Below are 18830 nucleotides of genomic sequence, written 5' to 3' on the forward strand. Positions count from 1 at the left end.
GATCTTAATCTGAGGATTCTAGAGGAGCTAACAGCTATGTTAACATACAAAGGATTATGACAGCATTTTAACGCTTGAGAAAAGGCTGTAGCCACTCTAAATATAAACAGCAAAAACAGTGAGGATTATTAGAGTGTGTAAAAATGTGTGTTTATCTCTTTTTTCTTAGGTTCTCAGGAAAGGCAAGACAAGTTGAGGGAAATGGGTTTCGTAGATATTTTACATAAACTCACCCAGGCTTCAGATCCAAATCTCTGTGACAGGTAACACACACATCCACACACACACATACACAGCTAGGGAACAATGTTTTATACATTCACTCTTGTGCTGGTGCCGTTGCCGGTGCCTTTGCAAACCTGTAGCCTATGTTTCCACTGCTTTAAGGAGTCGCTCACCACGTATGTAAATGTGGCGTATTCCACAAACCAGAAACAGAAGTCGGGGGACGATTTAAATGCCCCGCCCTTACCCTGCGTTCACACTGGAACGCGACGAGTCGCTTGTGTCGACCAGCATTTGTCGCTTGTGGGCGTGTCAAGCTCAACGCCCGCGTTTATCATGGTCCAGCCTCCGACAAGAAAAAAGGCACAAAAAAGGAATCGCTGGGCCACTCTATTCTACAGCTATAACTCCCAAACTTGCTGGACTCTTGGGCGTTTCTGTGATTTACGTCTGGAAACGCAGCCGTTCCCACAGATTGATGTGGGTCCACCCGTTCAACAGAATGAACCGGGAAAAAAACTAGAAATTCAGAGAGCAGGAGCTTGAGGACGTCGAACTGCCTTGTTTGTGATTGGTCCAAAGAAAAGCTAGGAGCCAATCGGGTTAGAATGTCGATTCACCGCGTCATTCATTTGCATAAAGTTGAGAAAAATTCAGCTACCATAGGAAATGAATGGTCGCCTGTCGCTTTGTCGCTTTCCAGTCTGAACGCAGGGTTAGACTGCTTGCGCCACAGGTTTGCTGGTTCCAGACCAGAAAGATTGTGGGGCCAGAAGGGCACAGACTTTTCTGGGAGAGGATCTATGATTTTGCGGTGAAAAAGCACACAACCGTTCGGGAACTTGACTCAGGCCCCATGCCTGTGTAAAAGAAACCTCAGAGTTTTTTTTTTTATGTTACTGTTATGCTAAAGCCTTGTATCTATATTTTAAATAGGGCTGTCAAAGTGAAAGTGTTGAGGCACACTGTTAATTTGGAATCAGAAATGCGTTACTTTTTTTTTTAATGCAAGATAATTAAGACACCAAGTTTGACTTCTTCTTCCGCCCTAATCTGCCCCGCCCGCCCTCAATCTGTTGTCTGGCTGAATAATTAAATGGCGCTCTGTACTTCCAGCTCAGACCCGTTTAGAGAGCTTTGTTTCTCTTTCTCTCTCTCTATTTCTCTTTCTCTCTCACTCTCTGCCTCTCTCTCTCTCTTTCACAAACCCTTACAACCAAGCTGAGACATTCACAATCCAATTTATCATGCATTCTTTATTCCAGCGCCCTACGTTGATTTTATCTCCCCTCAAACATACAAGTATATACTATTATTTTAATTGACACCACTAATATATGGTAACTGCATTTTACATTTCTTACATTTATTCTTTTATTTACATTTAAATATTCACTATAAAAATTTGCGTCTGAAGAAAAACAAATGCGATTAATCGCAGTTAATCACAGAATTTTGTTGTGATTAATCAGATTAATTTTTTTTTTGACACCACTCATTTTAAACTTTTTTTTACTGTTTGACATTATGTGAATCGTGCAATTGTGCTTTGAATGTTTGCAAAAGGAAATTAATAAACCTATAATTTAAAAAAAATAAAATAATTGACTTTCATTGACAAGGTTTTTTTTTTTGTTTAATTCTGTGAAGTCTTTTTTTTTTTTTTTGGAAAGAATATACATTTTAGATTATAGTTAGTTTGTGTGTGACAGCAATGATTTATATACGCTCTTCCAATCTCTGTCTCTCAGGGCGAAGACGGCAATGCAGCAGTATTTGGCATGACACTGAGTGAGAGGCAGGGATTCTCCTGATCAAGCGATGGCCTTCCATGGATGTTCTGTTGAGGGTTTTTTTTCTTCTTGTTTTTCAGTTTTTGGCTGTTTTTGTTTTTGTTTTGTTGCACAAGACACCTTTTGACCTGCGGAGACTCCTCAGATGTGCCCCGTAACCTAGAGACACGGTTGCCAGGGGCAACAGCAAGCGACGGTTTGAGTTTTCAGACATTTTTGGCTTCTGTGCTGAATTTGTAGAAGATTATTTTGCTTTTTTTCCTTTTGTTTGTTTATTTTATTTTTTCTTCCTTTTTTGGACTTGACGTGTTTGTTTTGAAGAAAACAGACTCTATTCTGCTTGTGCTGCAGTGCCACCTGGTGGTTTTTGGAGGCTTTGGTGCTTTGGACTCCGTCAAGAGGAGACTGAACAGTCTCGGACTGCTAAGCTAAAACAGACTAAAGGGCAGGGTCAGAAGGAGTGTCGCCTCCTTGTTTCAGTTTGCTGACTCATTATTGATATTATAAATATTATCATATTAATTATTAATGTTGTTTTGAGAGGGGCTTTGTTTAGGAAAGACAAAGTAAAAAAAAAAAAGACTGCTTTTTTGTGGATACATACCTCGTAAATATATATATATAAATATATATATATAAATATATAAATATATTTTTCTCGATTTATAATTTTCCCCCGGATTTTCTTTTTCCTGGTGTGTTTTCCTCTAAATGATTAAGTTTATTTGGAGGGGACGAGGAGAACTTGCTAGAAAAAACACAGAGTTGTGAGGACTACTTTTTTTGTATGGGGGCAAAATGATCAGAAATGCATTAAAACAGTACAAAACATAATAATAAAAAAAATAATGCCATCAAAAATCAAAGTGAATTGAATTATATTAAACTATATATATCTCTGCTTTCCCATATGCAGTGCTGAACCCACTTGGTTTGGCAATTCTCATATTTAATGTTATGATTAATTGTGTGTTAATTTAACTTAATCCATTCATTGGTTTCTCTCAAGTCATTTGCTTCAGACTATTTTAAAAGCCTGTTATATTAATGAAGGAATTCTGTAAATGTTGCCCCTTCCCCTTCAGATCTTACAGTGAAAAACTGCCCCACCTGCACCCCCAGAATGTGGCAGGTGTTTTTTTTTTCTTTCTTTTTTTTTGACACTCTTTATTGTTACTGTATTTATTTTTCTCCATTGGCCAGAGTCACCCCTCCCCCTCCATTCTCTGGCATCCAGCCCCTTTTTTGGAGCTTTAGAATGAATGTTTCTATTGAAATATATGCAGACCTCTGCCATGGAGCTGCCTGCTGCCTCCTGTCTTTTGTCCAGCCTGAATAGTGACCGGTACAGCTTGAAACAGTGTTTACAAACTAAGCTATCATACCACTGAGGATTCTTCTTAACTTTCAGTTCAATTAGAGCTCACTTAGATCTATCTGTCTTTCTTAATGAGTGTGTTTACATAAAAAAAAATCTGCTCACAATCAGATACTTACTGCATGTATCTAATTTTTTAAGTAGTCATGTAAACAGCAATACTCTGAATTCTAAAAATCTCTGTATGGGTGCTTTCACACCTAGCTTGTTTAATCTGGACTATTGGGCTTTTTACTTTGGTTCAAACAAAAATAGCTGTTGTGAAATTTGGTCAAACTTGGTCTGACCAAAAGAGGTGGTCTTGGTCCGGATCTACTGAATGGTTAGATGGTTTGGATTTTGGACCGGTTATACGAATTTAAGGCAGGTGGTCGTCCAACATTAAACAATAGAAGAAGAAAAAGAACCTGTGTTATGCTGAAATCCGAGCAGATTCATTACTCAGCGGTAGTTACTCTAACTGTAGATTAACCTTTATAAAAGGATTTACAACAATAAAAGGATTCAGAGGGGGATCTGCTTTGTGACATGCATGCAAAGGGGGGGTCAAATTCTGGCAGGGAGGCAAAAATTGGCACAACACCTGGAATGGCAACTTGCTCAGTTGACAACAGCCTACAAAACAATTAAAGTCAGGAATAAGGAGATGCAAGTAAGAGGTGATGACAGAACGTAGCTGCAGCGTGAAACCAAAACTAACCGGAGCTAATGTACACAATGTAACTAAACCAGGATGCCTTTAAAATAATCCTGAAACTGAAGAACTTAAAAAATCATCTTCTAGCTAATAATAGTAGTGCATCTCAAAAAAATTGAATATCATTAAAGAAAAGTTACCATATTCCAGTAATTCATTTCAAAATGTGAAACTCATATTATATAGATGTATTACACACACAGTGATCTATTTTAAGCCTTTATTTATTTTATTGTTGATGATTATGGCTTACGAAGAAAACCCAAAAAGTGTCTCAACAAAAGTACCAATTGGTCTTATATAATATTCTAATTTTCAATGATATTCAAGTTTTTGGAGATGCACCAGTATATGTCCATATTGCAGCTTGATGTGTTATTTTTTTTTTTTTTGCAAAGTAAAAATCTGATTATGGTCTGACTCAAGCAAACTAGAGTTTTTTTATTTGATTAATTTAAATAAATAGATGCATTACAGACAATCACTGATGTTCTGCCATCATCAGATATGCAATGATGTAAATGTAAACACACTCACTGTCTCTGGAAGTTTTCTTTTCACCTCTTTTACCCTCTCTCAATTGTTTTCTCTTTCATTCTCTCTCTCTCTCTCTCTCTCTCTTTCTCTCTCTCTCAGTTCACTAAGCTTTAATGGCCTGATCATATTTAGATACAGCATCATCAGCAATACACAAACTCATTTCATTCCTTAATAATAATATTAATCCTAATTGCTTTTGCATCCTTTTTCGTTCTTTTCTTTTTTCACCGCTGCTGTCACTTTCACCCCTCTCTCATGCGCTCCCTAAATCTATTTGTTTTTCTTTCACTCTCTTCTGTTCTCTTTCCTGTGACATTTGCTTTGCCGTCTGCTTTCAATTTCTGCATTTTTCGCTTTTTTTTTTTTCACTTTCTCGCATTTTCTAAAAATATTTTCCTTCTATTTTCTTTTTCTCCTTTTTAAGCTTTATTTCCAATATTTGATACATCACAAAACACTTCTCTCACTCAATATGTGCCTCCTTTGCTTCTCTTTCATCTTTTACTTCTTAAATTATGTATTTATGCATTTCTTCCTCTTTTTATTTTTTCACTCTTATACTTTGATACTTTCGCTCTTGCTTTTTTCTCTTTCACCTCTTGCTTTTTGCTTCTTGCTTTAATGCTCAATATTTGCATTCTTATTTTCTCCTGCCTCTTTTTCACCTCACATTTTCTTGCTTTCCTTTTTTTTTTTTTTTTGCTGCTTTAGCGTTCAATCTTTTTGCATTTTTTAAAACTCCTTTTTGCTTTTACTCTTTTCTTTTTAACCCATCTCTCTTTGTTTCTCTCCCTCTTGCACTTTCTAATTCTCATTCATTCTTCTCTGTGCTCTAGCTTTTGAGCTTTTAATCCTGGGCAGCATAAAGCATGTAACTCCTCAAGCCTGAGGGAACAGGTTTCCCCTTGAGCGCAGTCAACTGTGGCCTGAACATATGAGCATCATGTTGGTTTAGGTTGGTGAGATTACCGAGTAGAACATGTTAGGAAACCCCCTCAGATACCCTCGGTTTTGGAGCTACTGTGAGCCGCTTGGACAAGCTTAGCAGAAGGCTGGCAAATGTCCCAGTCAACCTCTAAAGACATGCTTCCTTCTGTAGTTTCCACCATGCCAAAATAAGGAGCTACAGCTGAGCTGTTTTTCTCTACAGCAGACATTTAATTTAATTATTTTCTAAAGCACTGCTGTCTCTCCCTTAAACAAAACAAGACAAAAACAAGTTTTTTAGGCAAAAAGTACATCTTCTACCTGTGAAATACAAGGTAATATTTGTATGTATCACAATGCTGGATTGATCAAGATTTCTCCTCAAGGTGGTCCAGTGGTCTAAGGTCTGAGCATTGCAGACTTCAACTGCTCTAGCCAGAGTCTGAGAGAACAAAAATAGTCAATGCTCTTTCTGGGTGGATGGTAGGTGGCGCACTCTGGTAGATGCAGCATTTAAGGTGAAATGGAAAAATAAAAGCAAGTAAAAGTTAAAAGTTAATACAAGCTAATTTTGGCTTCCCAATACCGGGGAATTGAGGAATGGACAGTAATAATGAATTGTCCTTTTTGAGAAGCCAGACAATGCAATAAAATTAACTAGTTAAACAGCTGTTAAGTTGCTAAAATTTAGTGCTCTACTGCTAGGTTATATGTATCTGGATTGTCCCAATTCTTTAGGAGGATTTCACCCCTTTGTCTTGTAACTCTGTTCCAAGGGGAGGAGAAACTGCCTTCACCTGCACTCAGGTGATATTGGCAACAGATACTAGTGTACCTCAAAAAAATATATATCATAGAAAAGTTACTTTATTTCAGTAAGTCAGTTCAAAATGTTAAACTCACATAGATGTATTACACACAGTGGGATCTATTTTAAGCATATTTATTTTTATTATTGTTGATTATGGCTTACAGCCAATGAAAACCCAAAAATTAGTACCTCAGAAAATTAGAATATTATATAAAACTAATTTGTACTTTTAGCAGTGTGGCACGTGAAAGCCGCATCTCCATAAAAGTTGAAAAGGGAAGCATGAAGTGCTGTTAGTGTTTTGTTTTTTTTTTTCCGGGAAAACACTGCACTGACTTTGGACTTGATAAAACAGCCGATGATATGTCTCTCCAAACCATCACTGATCATCAGTAAATTTTACATTTCATTTAGAAATCAAGGGATCAGAGTCTGGAGGAAGAGTGGAGAGACACACAGTTCAAGCTGCTTGAGGTCTAGTGTGAGGTTTCCACAATCAATGATGGTTTGGAGAGACATGTCATCTGCTAGTGTTGATCCACTGTGTTTTATCAAGTCTAAAGTCAGTGCAGTGTTTTCCCACAAAATCTTACAGCACTCCATGCTGCTTCCCTCTGCTGACAGCTTTTATGGAGATGCAGATTTCATTTTCCAGCAGGACTTGGCACACTGCCAAAAGTGCCAATTGGTCTTATATAATATTCTAACTGTCTGAGACACTGATTTTTGGGTTTTCGTTGGCTGTAAGCCATAATCATCAACAATAAAAGAAATAAATGCTTAAAATAAATCACTTTGTGTTTAATACATATATATAATATGAGTTTCACATTTGAACTGAATTACTGAAATAAAATAGCTGTAGTAAGTGTATTGGTTTTGCTTTGTTTTACCACCTTCCCAAATGAATCACACAAAGGTGAAGTAAAAAAAACAGAGCACAATTTAACCCGACAAAAAAGTGCAAATGTGAAATAACCCTAAGACACCTCCAGTCTGTGAAGAAGACTAAGTGGTTGTGTCTGTGTGATCAAATGTTTGCATGTTTTTCCACTTGCCTAGAGGCCAGGCCTTGTCTAAGTAATCTTTTGCATTAAATTATGGAAGCAGTTTCTTGGGTTTACAGCTCCAGGGGACTGCCTGGCCTTCTTGGTCGCATGCCCATTTAAACAGTCTGGCGTGTGGGCACTGTTCCAGAGAGTCCCTGCTGAGGACAACTCCAGCAGCTGGCTGATGGGCAGCGTCTTGCACATTTGGGAGGTTTTTAACACCTACATGCCCCTGGGTTTACTACCGAGCAGTTAATGCTACAGACAGTCCAACTAGTGTAAAGTGCACGAGCCCTTTTGGACAATAGTGTTCTTTTGCTCTCAAAAGAGCCTCAATTCTTTCAGTGACTGGGAAAAAACAGAACTAAGGAACACTGAACTCTTTTTTTAAAGTTTAATACAAGTAGCTTTTAGAAGCTGTGGTCATAAAGGGATGCACATGGTCAGCAAAAGTACCCAAATAGGCTGTGGCATTCGACACAAGCAATAATTGACTGATTTGCTGTTTATGACCCTAAAAACTCTTGCCAAGAAAAGTGTCATTTTTGTCACACATTTACACTGTAAGCAGAAATTCAGATTGCTCAGACTATGTTTTAAACATCTGGAAATATTGAGCCTGTTCTCACTGCAGACTCAGCTTTCTGTTCTTGCACACATTTGATTAGATAATTGCATTTATATGTAGATTTGTTTCAAAAAACATAAAACCGATATAGCTGTATAGTGCGCACCTCAGACCAAAATCATCTTCTACCTATGGTAAAACATTAGCTGCATTAAATGCTGCAGTCAAGGTAGGCCGAAGATGAAAACATTTTCTAGGCCCTCAATTACCAACAATTTTCTGTGAACATACTCTACTGGTCAAAAGTTTTAGAACACCTGCATTTTCACCCTTCAGGTCCTGTCATTACCTGGAAATGGTAAAAAAAAAAAAAAAAAATCTAGTTTACATAATTTACATATATGTTTTACATAATATATACTGAAAGAGTAAAGAGTAATATTATTATTGTAAGCTTTGCAAATAATAAAAAAAAAAAAATCAGGAAGAGTCTCTTCTGGCTGACCCATATGGCAACACCCTACATTCAGCTTAACACTGGACTGTGTTTTTCGTACTATTAGGCGCACCATATTAGAATGTGCACTATCAATGAATGTCTATTATTTGGTCTATTTTCATACATAAGGAGATTCTGATTATAAGGCACATTAAGTGACACTAGTATGCCTACATCACAGTGAGAAAGGGTATCACCATGTTTCCCTTCTAACAAGGGAGGCTGCTGGAAGCACCTAAGTAAACAAACATTTTCTTTCAGTCAAACAAGCGCTGGATGTTACTCTGGACAGATTTCTCTCCTGAAAACTGTTTATTTGGGTGAGTAAAGCGTTTCTGTTTAATTACAGTAAGATTAGATTTTTAATATTTTGTCTAAGAGTGAGTTTTATGTTAGGTAAAGTTTCTCTTCAGCACTGAGTCTGGGTGCAGCAGCATTAGCATTAGCTGCTAACCATAGCGCTAGCGGGAGGTAAATGCCATATCTTACTTTTGCAATTAGGTTAACGCAGACACTATGCTTAAAAATAAAACGCATTTTAAAGTTACTTCGTACACCTTTTTACCATTTTAAATGTAGGATACTTGTGTTATTATACTGTTAAACTAAAACTAAAATATATTTCAGGCCTAGAGCACAGCTCACACCTGTTAGAAGTTTTATGAGTAAATATAATCCCTTAGATCTATGGAATGACACGTTAAAGAAGCGCAATCTAGCGATCATTACCAGTAACAGCCTCCCTGTACGAAGACGCAGCGTTGTTTAGACCGGATTCAGGACTCTGGCAGATCAGGGGAGTTTTGCGCTTTTACAGCGCTGTAGATAGATTTATTAATCTCAGGTAAGCTCATATACATATGGAAGCCCATTTCCGCCACCTGAAGAAAAAAAAACGTCCTCAACTAAGTCATAATTATGAGATAGAAAAGTCAATTATGGGATAGTAAGTCATAATTATGAGATAGTAAGTCATAATTATGAGATACTAAGTCATAATTATGAGATAGAAAGTCATAGATAGATAGAAATATATATATATATTAATTTCAGCCTAATTTCTCTCACTTTGTTAGAAATATTTTAAAGGTAAAGACCACACTATACACTCTACAATACTATTCCAAAATGATATTACTTAAGGAATTGTAGCAATGTCTTTCTGAAATAATTCTCTTATCAGCTTATTATTTTGCTGGTGTTTAGCTGAAAGCATACTACCAATATACGTATCCAGTAAATCAAGTGAGTGACAAGGAAAGTTTACACCTCTCAGCAGTAAATTTGCACCAACTGGTATAGCATTTATCACTGTAGAGTATTATCACTGTAGAGTATTTGTCAATTTTGTATTTATTAATTAGGTCAATATAACTGTATGGTCTACTATTTGATTCAAGTAGTTGACCAACTAAAATAAAATGATTCCCGTTTTCATAAAAAAGTGGGATACACTGAGGAGGCTATAAACTAGCGGTTTGTCACACGTAGCTTGTTTTAACACAGGAAACACGCAGACTACAGTCTAATACTGTATACTTGCCTCTAAATAGCGACAGAGCTAGAACTGCCGTTAGCAACTAATGCTAATGCTTATAACACTGTACTTCAGTGAAGTGGCTTTTCTGCTCTGTATTACCTATCTGATAGAATTCATACATAAGGCGCACTGTCGATTTTTGGAAAAGTTTAATGATTTTAGAGCGCCTTACAGTCCGAAAAATATGATAAGTCTCATTCAGCAGGGCAGAGAAATAGTTAGATGTCTGACAGTAATAAGAGGGTAAAGTAAAGCAATAAAATCATTGCTAAGATGAGCAAATAAACAAAAAAAGCAGCTTGTCTGGGCCATACAGCACTGCTTTGTTCTAAAACTTTTGGCCAGTAGTGTTGTACAATGCCAAAGAAAGACACAAAAATAGAAGCTTTAAAATGGTGGAAAATTAGCCTGTTTATAACCATTTGTTATAGTAACTTTCTGTGAGGAATATTTAAGAGGTTCAGCTGTCTGTATTGATTCACCACCACTTTAGACTGGAGAAAAACACAACAGCGCCCTGCATTCTTATAAAACATCGTTTATTATTCTGGTAAGCATCTGTTAAAGTTCATTACAGATAACAAAATACATTTTGTTACGTCTCTGGATTTCCAGTCACCTCCTCGTCCTCCATTCAACCCACCCATGTTCAGTATGCAGGCACATTCCTCATGCAAAGAAGATGGGACATGCAGGAACCCCCCTCCCCCCCTGACCCTGCCCCCCCAAAAAAGACGTCTTATAACACCCCTGCCAGTTGTATGCAACCTCTCGCACCGTTCCTAGATAAAGGAAGAAAAATAGAAGCGAGGGTTCTGATGGGTTCTCCAATGTGTTGGTGCGGATGTCATGCCATGTCCCTAGTCCGGCTTATCGGACAGATGGACAAAACGGATGGCAAGCCCATGCTGGGTGTCTGGACCCCCAGCGTACGACGGATAAGACGTCAGGGAACATGGCGGCTACTGCAGCCTCAGATCTGAGGCCTTCGGTCTAACCTTACGCCACTGTGAGCAGTTAGTTTACTGTATGTGAAAGTGTGAAAGTCGCTTCCGTGGTTTCCCTGTTTTTGGCAGATGGCACAAAGTTTGGAGATGTTCTCCTGCAAGCGTTCTTCTTCTAAAGGCTCTTTAACTCTCTTCCCAGCAGGTCTATTCATAAATAAACATAATAAATAGGCCGATAAATAATTGCTGTGTAATAAAAGTGCAGTGCTGGCATGACTTTCATAAAGTGAGATGAGATATCAAACATAAAACGAAAGCGGGGCGGTGTTTAGGAGATGCTTGATGGGTATAGGAAAAGGCACACATGGCTGGATGGCTAAAGCTGTGTGTATTTGTGTGTGTGTGTGTGTATATGTGTGTGTGTGTTTGTGCGTTCTTTGTTGTCTTGTTCACCCATACAACTCAGGACTTGTTCTCCACCACTACGTCCGTCCGCTGTTGGGCTGCCCACCATATGGCACTGGTCTTTCTAAGCTTAAGCTTAACTCCCAGCAGCCCAGCACTCTCTGGCGAGCCTTCCTGCCTAGCTGTTTTCAGTCTGCCCTGTCTGTTTGGCGTGCCAGGCTGGTGCCAGGCTGGTGCAGTGCGTGAATCGTAGCTGGCATGCTTTAGTGTCTCTGCTTTGGGTCCCTGTCAACTGTGATTGTCTGGAGGATGCCTGTTGTGTTTTTTGGACCACATTAGGCTATTGGCCATTATTCCATGTACAGTAGCCCCCTCATGAGGTTGAGAGGTGTATTTTAGCTATACATCACATGTATACATCAGCCATAAGATTAAAACCACTGACCAAGGATTAAAGTGAATTCCTGTCAAGAGTTGGATATACTAGACAGCAATTGAAGGGTTAAAGCTAAAGTTTATAAATTCTTAAAAAAAATTTAAAATGAATGGTTGAAAAAAAACATTTTTGTATGTTAATCTACACAGAGATCTCTCCTGAAAACTGTTTTTTTTGGGTAAGTAAAGCATTTGTTTGCAATTAGCGGCTAGTGCTAATACTGCTCTAGCCTCGGGTGCTGCAGAAACTTCACTGAAACTCCTGTGTAAAGCTGTACTTTAGCAGAGTGGCTTTACTGCTCCTTACAAACTGACTGGTAAAATTCATACACACTGGATTATATAAGGCGCACTGTCCTAAAGGATTTTAGGTGCGCCTTATAGTTCTTTCAATTAATCTCCCATTATTCTTAAGACTCATTTTCCTGTTCTATTTGACATTTTCACTATATTTGACTTGATTTACAGAAGCCTTGTGGAGTCCATACTTAGCTGTTTTGCTGCATAAGCGAGACCTACACAATACCAGGTATGTAGTTTTAATGTTATGGCTGATTTTTTATATATTTATATGTATATAAAAGGCCTGGGCACATATAACATTTTGTTCCCAAAAGCAAAGGTGTTAGCTAGGAGTTTGTCCTCCTTTGCTACAGTAACAGTCTCTACTCTTGTGTGAAGGTTCACAATAGGGAGGATTTATGGTTTGTGAGAAGGTTAGATGATCAGTTCTGCCAACGCATCTCATACCAAAGATACTGGATGGCAGGGAATGCCATTCTACCTCTCCACATCTCAGTGTTCCTCTCTCTGGGGGACCTTGTACTACTGATTGGGATACTCTGAGAATGCATACATACTATCTGATATCATTTGTTAAATATTGTGAGGCTAAATTTGATCAGTTATGCCCAGCCCTACTGTGTATCATGTGTAGTGTGTACTGTAGTGTATAACACAAAGAGGCTACTCATGCATCTTGCACCAAATCAGTAGCCTCAGCATGTTGTGCAAATGGAGAATTAGTGGGAAGTGGACCATGAGGTAAATCAAACCATGCAAAATATTGCAAATCAAACAAATAAACAGAAACCAACAAACAAATAAAAAATATGATATGGATTAAATTAGCTGTTATTCGCATATATATATCTTCACCATGTGGGATTGGGGTCATTCAAATCAGTATGCCGTGAATGGGGACCGGTCATAGACAAGCACTACCTGTGCTTAACTTGGATCTGTGAAATGTCCAAAAGTTTGTAGACACCAACATATTTTCCTAAAAAGCCTGTCTTTAGCCCTATCCAGACGGGATTCGTTTCTCAGGGAGACGTCTGTGAAAAATATTTTACACTTCTACTCAGTCATAAAACTCGGTTACATGACATCGCTTTCAGTAGCTCCTCCATTTCCACTCGCTGTTGTGTTTACGTGCATCTCCGTGGATATTTTATTAAACCAGAGGAGACAAAATCTCCATGGATATTTTATTAAACACGAAGAGACAAAATTCAGAGATGTGCGTCCAGATGGGACACTGTGGGAGCACCACAGAGTTCAGCGAAAAACTCAACCTGTAATTTTCTCAAAGGACATCTAAGAAAAAGACATACATGGTCAATCCGAACGGGAATAAAATCACCCCTCATAAAAGAGAAAACTACCCCAGGACCCCCTGAGAAACTAATCCAGTCCAGATAGGGCTTTAGTGTGTGTTGTGCTGGTATGAGTGGGTCAAACACAGCAGTGCTGCTGGAGTTTTTAAGCACTGTGTCCACTCAGTGTCCAGAAACAGAAGTTTGCCCAAAAAGGTAGTCATAATTTTATGCTTGATCAGTGTAACCCAGGGGTACTGGCTGGCAGAAAATTATTTTTAAACAATTCCTCTGCTCTATAGCCCAATGCTGAAGGATTTGTACTCCTCTAGCCTACTCTAGGAGCAAAATTAATAATTACGACTATAGGAATACTGCACATGTTTATTAGAAAATACATGATTAGTATTCCTGATAATACTGTTTATTATTGTGTTTTAATATTGACATTAAGAGCATTACGGTGCAGTTTTCCAGAGACGGATTAAGCCATGTCATAGGCTATATTTTCCTTCCAATTAAAATCTCAGCTCAACATCTGGTGAAGTCCAAGACTTGACTTATTCCCTTCCTGGGGGAACTGTCCACAGATGTATAAAGGTAATAAAAGTTCTTGTTGACCTACTTTTATGTATTAACTACTATCCTATATGTATTCTGTTCCCCTACTGATGTTGGTAGACCAGAAATGTCAGACCAAACCTGCACCCTTCTGGATTTTGCATTCCTGGACATCTACTTCAAGTAACCATGACCATGCCCTGTTGTTTCCACTGACTGTGGCAGAACTCCTATTACTGCTCAATGAGTTACTGAGTTACACAGGAATCTCTGGTGTAAATGCTGTGGTGTCTACAGACTTTTGGACAAAACGCGTATGAGTTGTTGTCATTCAGACAAGAAGAAGAACCAAGGGCTAGAGTCCTGCTGTGTTTGGTGACGTTCCCACTCTAAGACATCTCCTAAACCAGGCAATTCATGAGCAGAAAAAACACAAAACTGTGCAAGAATCCAGCCCTCCAGGACTGAAGTTCCCACCCCTAGTGTAATGTAACAGAATCATTCATTAAGCCGTGAAGCAAGAACGTCATTTCGGCAGTACTGAAGAGTGCAAACTGTGAACAGACGCCACATCTTCTGAGCTCAAGTTTGCTAGATTTGTGTGTAATCTACTGTACGATGCACACTGACCATCAGCACCCCCATGGAACTCCTCACAGGTTCAAGGTTCAGTGTGTTCGAGTTCTCTTAAAAATTCTGCTGGGTTTCTTCTTGTTCCCATGCACCGTGCTGTCTAGAGCTTCTACATGCTCCTTGCAATTTCACAGAGAAGTGCAGGCTTCTTTGTGCTGATATGGTCAGGGTTGGCTGGTGCTGAAAGATGGTGAGATGCCCTCAGGACCACTCACGAAGGCCAGAGCCTGTTTCTTTTTTTTATTTGCGTGGTGGACTGAACCTCTGAAGCATCTTATTCTCGTGTTCATTTGTCTCTCCACCTTGGCCTGGTTCTCTTGTCGTGCTGCAGTCCAGCTTCTGCTTATGGTCCCTCCCTTCCTCCAACGTCTCCCTCACTGGCTCTCACAGTGGCGGTCCCTCCTCGTCAATGAAGCTGATTTGCTCGGCCGAGCTCAGCCCACCCTGAGCATCCCACTCCTGCATCTCCAGCTCCAGCTGCGGGGGGACGGGGCTGGAGACAGGGCTTGATGTCTGCTGAAACCACAGGGGGCCGCCCGGAGAGCTACTGAGGGAGGCTGGCGCTGAGCAATGGGATTTTTGGAGTGAAAGAGGGACTTCCTGGGAATTGGGTGGGGCCAGCGAGGGCCGAGAGGGGTGCGGTCCCTGGCAGGGCGAGAAAGAGGGGGACTGGGAGCGGGATGAGGAGAGGGAAAGTGAGAAAGAGAGAGAGGGGGAGGGCGTGCGAGAAGCCAGCGGCGGCCGGTCAGGCGCCTGTTGGCCGTTGCTGGGGCTCAGAGGGCTGTTGGGTTGAACAGTGTCTGTGGGGGACAGGCTGGCGTGAGGTGGGCCCTTAGAGTTGACCCCCAGGGGCGCCTGAGGTTGGGCTTGTGTTTTTTGAGGGCTGGTAGGTATGAGGCAGCTAGAAAGGCCTGCAATGCCCCCCAAGTCTGAGCTGTCCAAGAGGGAGCAGGGAGGCCTGAGAGGGGAGCAGGTCGGCGCTAGGTGGTGCGGAGGAGGTGCCACAGGAGAAGCGATGGATGGTCCGCTGGTGCTGCTGGGAGGTGGAGTCATTGAGAGGGGAAGGGTGGTCAGTAGAGGTTGGGAGGTGGTCAGGAAGAGTGGCCGCAGAAGGCGGCTCATCTCCTGAAGTTCCTTGCTTAGCTGGGAGACCTGCTGTGATAGGCTGGTCATCTGTAAAAAAAAAAAAAAAGTTTTAAATATTTTATATAGAAAATATTGTGCAGAATATTTTAAATCCCCATTTTAATTGAGGCTGATTTCATTGCTGTACTCTTACCACATTTTATGCAAATTACCTATTGTCTGATTGGATGCCTTGTGTATTGTGTCTTATCTAAAAATCTGCAGTCTAAAAAAGATTGGTTTGTTAAAAAAAAAGATTGGTTAAAATTTTCAAAAATGGTAAAAAAAAAAAAAAAAAACTGTAGCTGTTTTTCAGATGGGGATGCTTTGGAAACTGCAGTGATACATTCTTTACAGCCATTAATAGAACAATGTTTATTTGCTGTTAGCACACTAAAGATGAAAGATCTTTAGAAGCTCAGGAACAACACTCCATATCACTTTTTTAATATTTTCACTTTTTAAAAAACCTAAACAGTTTATGAAGACCTGCTGAATAACACATCTTTCTGAGCCTGCTTTATGTTGGTGCCTCTATATTTAGGTCTAATTTGGCCATTTGCCTTTCTAGTACTGTTCTTGAGACGTTTCAAGAACGTTGTGGCGTAGTTTATTTGCTAAAGTCTCCAAAGTCTCCGAACTCCAGTCATTAGTCTGACCCTAACTGCACATTGGTATGGGGGTGGTATGGAGGTGGTTCATGCGTGGGGCTTGGAGAATGTTTTCCACTCTAGTTGGTGAGCTGAACAGATGGCATGTTTTGCTTGGCTTATGTGCTTTTGTGTTTAAGATGCTCACCTCTTCACTCAGTTTGTTGATGCTCTGCCTGGTCTCCACCTGCTCTGGGCTCACTACACACACACACACACACACAGAAAAACACACATATTGCAGCATAGGTAACAAAGTTAGGCGTGTTTTCTGTAAAATGATGGAGTTGCAATGAAGTAGTACATCGCACTTGCAATGAAGTACAACTATGTTGGACTATGTTGGTTTTTGTTACCACTAGAGTTTGTATTTCTGGTGTTTTTGGTCTGTCTTTCAAAGCAGGAAACACAGCAAATCTCATAAACTTTGTAATATTATTCCAAAACTAAAAGTAAAAGTTTCTTAGGTACAGATTCACAGTATTTTTGGGAAATGCACCAAAACTTCTTAGTGAGATCTATGTCGTCAAATGAAATCAAATTGATTTATATACAGTATTTTTTACAATTGTTGTTGTCGCATCACAGTGCACTCGGAGGAAAGCGCAGCGATTCTCAGGGCTCCGGCAGCTGATGACAAGCTGCATGACCGGGATTCAAACCAGTAATCGCCCGATTATAGTGGCAACACTCAGTGACCCAAACTTGCATTCATGTTAGCTATATTAGCTTTGTAGCTCCAGTTTAGGCCTAAAAAATAACGTAGTTAAACACCTTGCATGTTGTTTATAGTTCAGATAATGGTTTGGGTGGTTAGGTTCTGTCGCTTTAGAAAAGAGCAAGTTTACCTGGGATTGGGGACGGAGGGCCACTGTGAGGTAGGTTGGAGCTAAACTCGAACCTTTGTGCCGAGCCAGAATTGCTCTCTGTCTCGATGCCATCCACAAACCTACAGAAGAACCACAGCAAGAGAGAAAGAGATTAACTATAAAAGAATACTATGTTTAAACATGAGCAATATGCAGTATCTAATCTGAGCTAATAATGTCTCACTGATTCTGATATAAACGCTGAGACTCCAGCGTTTGCAGGTCTGGGAGACCTGAGCTGAGCCCGAGCAGAACCTGTGCTTTTCCTAGTGTGAAATTAAGGAGCGTTACTGGAGCAAACTGTGCTTCCATCCTGCCTGGTTGTCATGGCAGCTGGACACTTGCACTAAATTATGAATCAGTCAGACTGTACTTCTCAGAGCGACCACAAGGGACATGAAAATAAAGATCTGAATGGAAGAACTGGAGAGATTAATCACTGCTTCTGCAGATTCTACTAGATTTAGGTGTTGTTCTATAGAGAACCATGAAATCTGAAAATTGTAATATTTTATTTTTCTGTGTCCTCATTAAAGGGATCTTCTTCACAGTATTGCTAAGAGTCAATGACAAGATAATTTAGAGTATTTAATGAATAATTAATATTAAAATACTAAATACTTGCGAAAGCTAGTAAACAATTATTAATTACTGAATAACATAGTTTATGAGTTACTAAATAATGTAATTGCATTTACTCAATAATTAGCAATTAGTGAATAATGTACTGTATTTCCTGAATAGTTTAATAGATAAAGTAAGTATTTACTTAATAAGTAGTAGTTTACAAAGTACAAAGTAATTAGTAGTTACTGAATTATAGTTTTTACTATAATAGTTTGAAGTAATGAATAATTATCATACTGAATAATTTAGAATACTGAATAGCAGTTACTAAAAAAATGTACAAGTTACATAATTAGTACTGTTCAATGCAAGCTGTTATTGACTAATTTAGAGTACTAAATACGTATCAATTAATAATTAAGACACTAAACACTAAATAATAAGCTGCTACTGAAAACCGATTGATTAAATAATCTAGAGTGTTGTTTATTTAATTATGTAGTTAATAAATAATTTAGAATGTTCATTAAACTAAATTAACTTGTACTGAATAATTTAGAGTAGTTGCCCAATTATTAAGCTAATAGGTAATAAATAATTAAATAATTAATATTTAATAAATAATCAGTATTTAATAATAAAAATGTTTACTAAACAATTTATTTTTACTAAATAAGTGAACAGTGAATTTACTGTACTGAATATAAATTAATAATTTATAATAGCATTTAATTAAGAGTTTGTAAATTGTTTAAAGTATTTACTAAATAATTAGTAATTACTAAATAATTGACAGTTTTTACTAATAAAGCAGAGTTTATTGAAAATAAAAGTATTTGCTTAATTATAAGCCTAATAGTTATTACATTATTAAAATTATATTTAATAAATAATAAGTCATTACTGAATAATTTAAAATACTTGCTAAATAAGTTTTTCCTATAAATGTAGACTTTATTGACTATTTAATTAATATTTTTAATAGCATGTAATTAAGAGTTTGTCAATATTTT

General features: G+C 38.6%; 2 protein-coding genes across 3 annotated transcripts in view; one reads left to right on the forward strand and one right to left on the reverse strand.

Annotated features, from left to right (window-relative positions):
- Nucleotides 1–18830, forward strand: part of armc8 (armadillo repeat containing 8) — a 318657-nt gene that overhangs the window by 25230 nt on the left and 274597 nt on the right. The window contains exons 21-22 of one of the 2 annotated variants that reach the window (XM_007260423.4): nucleotides 170–263; nucleotides 1977–3323. The exons of the other annotated variant lie outside the window; for it this stretch is intronic. Of the exons in view, the coding sequence (XP_007260485.2) occupies nucleotides 170–263; nucleotides 1977–2010 (128 nt within the window). The 3' untranslated portion in view covers nucleotides 2011–3323. Of the gene's footprint in view, nucleotides 1–169; nucleotides 264–1976; nucleotides 3324–18830 lie in introns of those variants that run through there. 2 annotated transcript variants of the gene reach the window in all.
- kcnh3 (potassium voltage-gated channel, subfamily H (eag-related), member 3) overlaps nucleotides 10550–18830 on the reverse strand; it is a 220959-nt gene continuing 212678 nt past the window's right edge. Inside the window, exons 13-15 of the mRNA XM_022680490.2 lie at nucleotides 17230–17330; nucleotides 16530–16582; nucleotides 10550–15779 (exon numbers count right to left, since the gene is read on the reverse strand). Of these exons, the coding sequence (XP_022536211.2) occupies nucleotides 14991–15779; nucleotides 16530–16582; nucleotides 17230–17330 (943 nt within the window). The 3' untranslated portion in view covers nucleotides 10550–14990. The remainder of the gene's footprint in view (nucleotides 15780–16529; nucleotides 16583–17229; nucleotides 17331–18830) is intronic.

Source organism: Astyanax mexicanus, chromosome 11 (genome assembly GCF_023375975.1).
Source record: "Astyanax mexicanus isolate ESR-SI-001 chromosome 11, AstMex3_surface, whole genome shotgun sequence".
NCBI classification, from domain to species: domain Eukaryota; kingdom Metazoa; phylum Chordata; class Actinopteri; order Characiformes; family Acestrorhamphidae; genus Astyanax; species Astyanax mexicanus.